This window comes from Tenrec ecaudatus, chromosome 4 (genome assembly GCF_050624435.1).
Source record: "Tenrec ecaudatus isolate mTenEca1 chromosome 4, mTenEca1.hap1, whole genome shotgun sequence".
In the NCBI taxonomy this organism is placed as follows: domain Eukaryota; kingdom Metazoa; phylum Chordata; class Mammalia; order Afrosoricida; family Tenrecidae; genus Tenrec; species Tenrec ecaudatus.
The window spans coordinates 169,749,436-169,755,442 of record NC_134533.1 but is presented as its reverse complement, the minus strand read 5'-3'; the positions used below and the strand labels follow the sequence as shown (position 1 = coordinate 169,755,442).

Sequence of the window (6,007 nt, the reverse complement as noted above, 5' to 3'; positions counted from 1 at the left end):
GAGAGAACAGAAGCACAAATACAAGGGAGGGAGAGTACCACGGTACACAATATTCATCAGTAAGAAGCCCAGCAGGGTTGTGGCAGAGGCATCTCATTGCTATAGACTGGGAGCAGCCCCCGGGGGCTCCCTGAGAGGTGCCCAGGAAGGTCGAGGTGGTGATGGGAGATATCATCGGTAGGGGACAAAGACCTGGCCATGGCCAGAGCAGAGTGCTAATAGCACTCACGGTATGCCAGGCATGGTGCTAAATGCTCATTGGTATCAACCCTTCAATCCTCACAACAAGCCTGTGTAGCTTCCCTTGCTACCGTGTTTTACAGAAGGCAAAACGGAGGCATCGAGAGGTATCCTCCAAAGTCACATAGCTAGCGAGGGGTAGAGCCAGGATTTGAACCCAGGAGTTTGGCCCTTGAGTTGTGTTCTTGGTCAAGAGCCCCTCCTAGAGTCTGCGAAGCAGTGGGGCTAGTGGAGAGGAGGGTTGGTGCAGGACAGGGACACAGAGGTGTGGAGGGCCTCCGAGGGAGCACTCTTATCCTGGAGTCTCAGACAGGGCTATCAAATCAGACGACTTTAACTGTAAACTCCCCCCCACACACACACACACACAGACTGTTGGGGCAGGGGCATTGATTAGAATAATTTTACTACCTTCCTAGCTGCCAACCAGCTGTCTGCCAGCACAGCTGTCCATGGTGAAGGTCACAAAAGGATTTCAGTAATCCCCTCATGTATTTGCAAAATTAGACAGGAACCGGTGTGGGTTGTGTACAGTTTGGGCCTTTGCTTTCACCTCCGAAAGCAGGCTCTAACCTCATTTGCTAAGCCTACCTATTCAAATGAAATTCCTCAACCATTATTAGCTCATCTTTAAACATGCCTGCTCTTACCCTCATTGCACTTGAAGCCCGCTGAACCCTCAAGCGCGCCAGCAAACACCATCATGAGGATGCTCCACTCCCAGAGGCTCGGTAAGCCTGCCTCGGTCATAGCTGTGAAGCATTTGGCGAAACATGAATGAACGTGCTAGAGAAAGCACAACACACTCTTACTGTTCATCTTGGAAACACAACAGCAGCGAGCTTCCAAAACCATCCTGATTAGCATAATCTGGGGGTGATGAATATGGATACTGTCAATAGTCATTTAGAAGCAGGTCTTCTGTTGCATGTTTTGTTCTGTCCCAGTAACTTTCCAACCAAGAAAGGAAATGCCCCAAGCCCCTGTGTGCAGCATTCCCAGGAACTGCGCCAGGGGAATAGAGCCAGGAAGGCATTCTTGTCACTGGAACGTTTGTTCTAGAAGAGTCTCTAAGTCTTCACCGTGATCTCAAATCACCAGGAATCAGGAGGGTAGGTGGAAGCTGCTACTTCCCTAAGGAGCTTGGTTCAGATGTCCCGTCCTGGTGACAGACCGTTTCTGGTCAAGGCCGGACCAAGGCATGAATCCCAGACGTGAGTCTCCAGGCAGTGCAGCATCCAGAGTCCTGACCTGCAAAAAAGAGCTGTCAAGGAAACCACCCACCTGCCCCGGAACCTACCCACCTGCCCCGGAACCCACCCACCTGCCCCGGAACCCACCCACCTGCCCCAGAACCAACCCACCTGTCAGCTTCGGAGGCCCCTGTGAAAAATGGTGATATCTGGTTTTCCACATCTAGCACTGACTTTTATTTTTTTTACAAAAACACTGAATATCTTTGTCTTCTGGATCCACGGGGTAGGGCTTCCCAGGGTGGTGCTGTGGCCCCGCTTCCTGGGGATGAGTGGGGTCCCGTCCCCTGGCAGGAACGTCTTGGAGATTCAGCGGTCCTTGTTGGCGGTCCCTGTGGATGGCTTGGGCTTCTTCTCACCCTGCTCACTCTTGGGGACCTCGGTCCGCGTCTCCTTCATGTGCCCCAGCACCCTGTTCCAGTGGTGCATGTTCAAGGCCTTCACCTGCCCAGAAGCTTCCTGCTGTAGCGACCATTGATGAGCGCCCGGGTGTGGTCAGACGCCGCGAGCAGCGACAGAGACCTTGCGCGCGGAACTTCCCATCTCCCTCTGCAGTTCCTCCGGGGTCATCGCATTGTTGAGCTTGTTGAGGAGGCTCATGGTGCTGGCTGCGTTCTCAGCTCACACCCCTCTCCACTTGGAGTCTTCCTTTCGCTTGGGGCATAGGGCAGTCCTTGGCTGTTCCGCTGTGCACTAGGATCGCCCAGGGAGTTTTCCTACATCCCTGTGTCCAGGCCAAGCCCCCGACCAATGAGATCAGAACTGCAGAGGTGGACTCCGGTCATCAGTGTTCTCGAAAGCTCCCAGGTCATCCCCATGTGTGGCCAGGATAGAGACGTGTTGACCCAGGGACTCTGAGACCCAGAAAACCCTTTCACACACACACACACACACACACACACACACACACACACACACACACACACGACAGGAAGCCTACCCACACAGACCTCTACCACGCTCTGTCGTTTCTAACAGCGAGTGGCCTGTGAGCTCCTCCCTGATCCCAGGACAGCCTCCAGCTGTGGTGTGTAGGCTGATGTGCAGGCACTGGCCAGCTGCGGAATCTCGAAGTTTCTTTGCCTCCCTCGGCTGCAAGGCCACACCTCTCTCTTACCTTGGACCTCCGTTCAGGGACTCACTTAACTGCAATCCGGGGCGTGGTGGGTGTGGCAGATAGCTAATGGTTTGTCAATTTGAGGATTAAGAGTGTAGGGGTGGAGTCTAGCTTGTCAATTAGATCATAGCCAATGAGGTCTCTGTGTGGGCATGGCTTTCTCCTGAGGATTCTGGGAAATCTGGTATTTCCTCCTTGGAGGCGGGACACACTTTTCTCTCTGCCACACCCTGGAAGACTTTGCAGTTGACAAGACACATGGAATTACTCTAGTGCCCTGAGCTGGAGAAGCCACATGGACCTCGCCCGCTTTTTCTTCCCCTTGTCCCTCTCTTGGGTGATTTGGCTTCATTTGCTGACCTGTTGGTTTGGCTTTCCTCCCCGAGTGTCAGCCCAGTGCCAGCAGGGACCTGGACATTCAGTCCCTGCAGCACCCCCTGCCGCAGGCTGGCCTGGCCCAGAGACGAGGGTGTGCACGTTTTCTTGAATGATGCAGTGATGAACCAACAACTGAACTCAATCGAAAGCCACAAGCTAATGTTGTGCTACGGCCTGAAGCCACAAGATACAGTGGCTACTGAGTTATTTTAAATGTCGTCAGTGCGTACCATAGATAGCATAGTTTAATGAGATACATTTAAAAGATTCAAATATATTCTTCAGCAAAATGAAGAAGTTTCAGATCCGAATCCAAGGTATAATCCCATCTTTAAATACAGGACAATCCGAAAAAGCCCCAGTGTGTGGAAAGGAAGACTCAGCGTTTTCCACTGGAACTAGCAAAGGGGAGGCAGTCCCACCAAGTACTGGCTCTCACACTACGCGTGCTGGGGAATCCGGACATAGGCTGACGCTTCCCAAAAATATTGTGGGAAAATGGTCTTGAAAGTTAAGGGACTTTTCCACAAACTTTTTGAAACCCCTTTGGATCTATAGAAAAGGATCTAAAATATATACATCAGGCTTTAATTATGGATCACTTGGTGGTGGTGGTGGTGGTGGTAGGTACCATCTAGTCAGCTGTAACCCATAGCAACCCTATGCACCACAGAATGAAACACTACCCAGGCCTGTGCCAGCCTCACCATCGTTCCTAAGTCTGAGCTCATTGTTACAGCCAACGTGTGAATCTGTATCCCTCCACTTTCCTGAGCATGATGTCCTTCTCCGAGGACTAATCTCTCCTCACCGCATGTCCAAAGTATGTAAGACAAAGTCTCTCCATCCTTTTCTCCAAGGAGCACGCTGGCCATACTTCTTCCAAGACAGATTGGTTTATCCTCCCGGCGGTCCATGGCATCTTCAATATTCTTCTCCAGCACCACAATTCAGATGCGTGGTTCTTCTTCCGTCTTCCTTATTCACTGTCCCACTCTCACATGCACATGCGCAAAGGAAAGGCGCACCTTAGTTTTCAAAGCAACGTCCTTGCTTTTCAGGGCTCTAAAGAGGTCTTGTGCAGCAGATGGACTTTATGCAATGTCTCTTTTCAGCTCTTGACTGCTGCTTCCACGAGCACTGATTGTGGATCCAAGCGAGATAAAAATCCTTGACAACTTCCACCTTTTCTTCATTTATCCTGATGTTACCCATTTTTTAGAAAATGGGTCACATGTAAGAATGAACACTTTGGTTAAGGTCTTGAGGGATTGTGAGGACGTGGGCTAAAATCAAGTGTGGTGTCGATGGATTCCCAGTCGGTGGTGAGGATTTTGCTTATTCGCATTTTTATTTACTGTTTATATGGTCTGTTTGTTTCTTGTTTTGTTTTTGGCATGCTGTGCTTTTGAAATAAGAAAAATAATAAAATACAAACTTTACAGGGGACAGAAAAACCACCTCTCTCACTCAGTGATTTGATGCTTTATCAGCTCCAGTTCTGAATGAAAGCTCCATGAGGCCAGGCATTCCCTCGTTGACCATGATTCGTGGTACCTAATGCATGATCAATGTATGCTAGTCTGATTAGAATTAGGTATAGAAGTCCATTAAGTCTGTAAGTTCATTCATCCCTGCATGTGGCCCATTTTTCTCACAGATATGAATAGGAAATAAAGGCAGACACTATTGGCTTGTGAGTGGCTCTGGCAGGTACCGGGGCACTATCCATCCGTGGTGCCACTCAGCAGAGTCAAGAATCAAAACACAGCCCAAGGTGACACTGTCAAATCGGGGAGGAAGGGCAGCCCGTGGGACTGCCACCCAGCCCCTCTGAACCAACCTGCCACATTTCACCAGAGTCCTCTCATTAATGTTTCCAAAGCCTTTGGAGGCAGACAAGTGTCAGATTAAGGGCTAAGCACTATTAATTAATAACATTACTAGATTTCATGGGCAATGCTTCATAGAAATGTCCTGAGCGTATCAGCACTACTTGGAATATTCAGCTGTACAGTACTTTAAAAATATATCCTTCTCATGTTACAAACACATAAGATAGACCTCTACCAGTTCAGTCTCTTAGCTGTGGTGGCGTATTGGTGACACATTGGACTGCCAACTGCAAGGTCAGCAGTTCAAAGCCACTAGCTACTCCTTGGGAGACAGACAGGGCTTTCTGCTTCTGTAAAGAATTTCATGACTCGTGGCGCCCCTACAGGGCAAGGTAGAACTGCCCCTGTCTGAATTGACTCGATGGCAGTGAGTGCTTTGTTTGGTTAGAGAGTGACAGTCTGGGAACTCCGCAGGGGCAATTCTACCCTGTCCTATAGGGTCACTATGAATCCGCACTGACTCAACGGCAGCAAGTTTAGTTTGGGTGTATGACCGCCCGATCATGATTTGTTTCCCACTTAGTCTCATCCTCTCCTTTCTTGTGTTTCACCTGCAGGCGTTCATGCCCAGGACAAGGCTGCGGTGGGTCCCTCTGGACCTTTCCTAAGAGAGAGAACCCTGTTCATTAGATGAATTCCAGACCTACCTACTAAGACTTCTACAGAGCGCTTCCTTCAGCTGACCTTCAACACCACCCTATCACTCAAGATGAGTGGCTTCCTCACTTCCCTGGACCCCCGGCGGGTGCAGTGGGGGGCTGCCTGGTATGCTCTGCACTCCAGGATTCTGCGCACCAAACCAGTGGAGTCCATGCTGGAGGGAACCGGGACCACCACGGCACAGGGCACCAAGCTAGCCCAGGTGCTCACCACCGTGGACCTCATCTCTCTTGGTGTTGGCAGCTGCGTGGGCACGGGTATGTACGTGGTATCTGGACTGGTGGCCAAGGAAATGGCAGGCCCCGGGGTCATCGTGTCCTTCATCATTGCAGCGGTTGCATCCATCTTATCAGGTAGGTGACTCGGGGCAGGGCAAGGCCCGAGGAAAGCGTGCTCGAATGGCACGTTACTGGTCATCCTACCCTTCTGGAGTCGCTACTGGTGAAATACGTGGAGTCACAGAG

The 6,007-nt window shown here is 50.6% G+C and overlaps 1 protein-coding gene across 1 annotated transcript in view; it reads left to right on the top strand.

The window, feature by feature from the left end:
- The first annotated feature begins 5,592 nt into the window (after positions 1 to 5,592).
- Positions 5,593 to 6,007, top strand: part of SLC7A14 (solute carrier family 7 member 14) — a 71,280-nt gene continuing 70,865 nt past the window's right edge. Inside the window, exon 1 of the mRNA XM_075548912.1 lies at positions 5,593 to 5,896. Within this exon, the coding sequence (XP_075405027.1) occupies positions 5,593 to 5,896 (304 nt within the window). The remainder of the gene's footprint in view (positions 5,897 to 6,007) is intronic.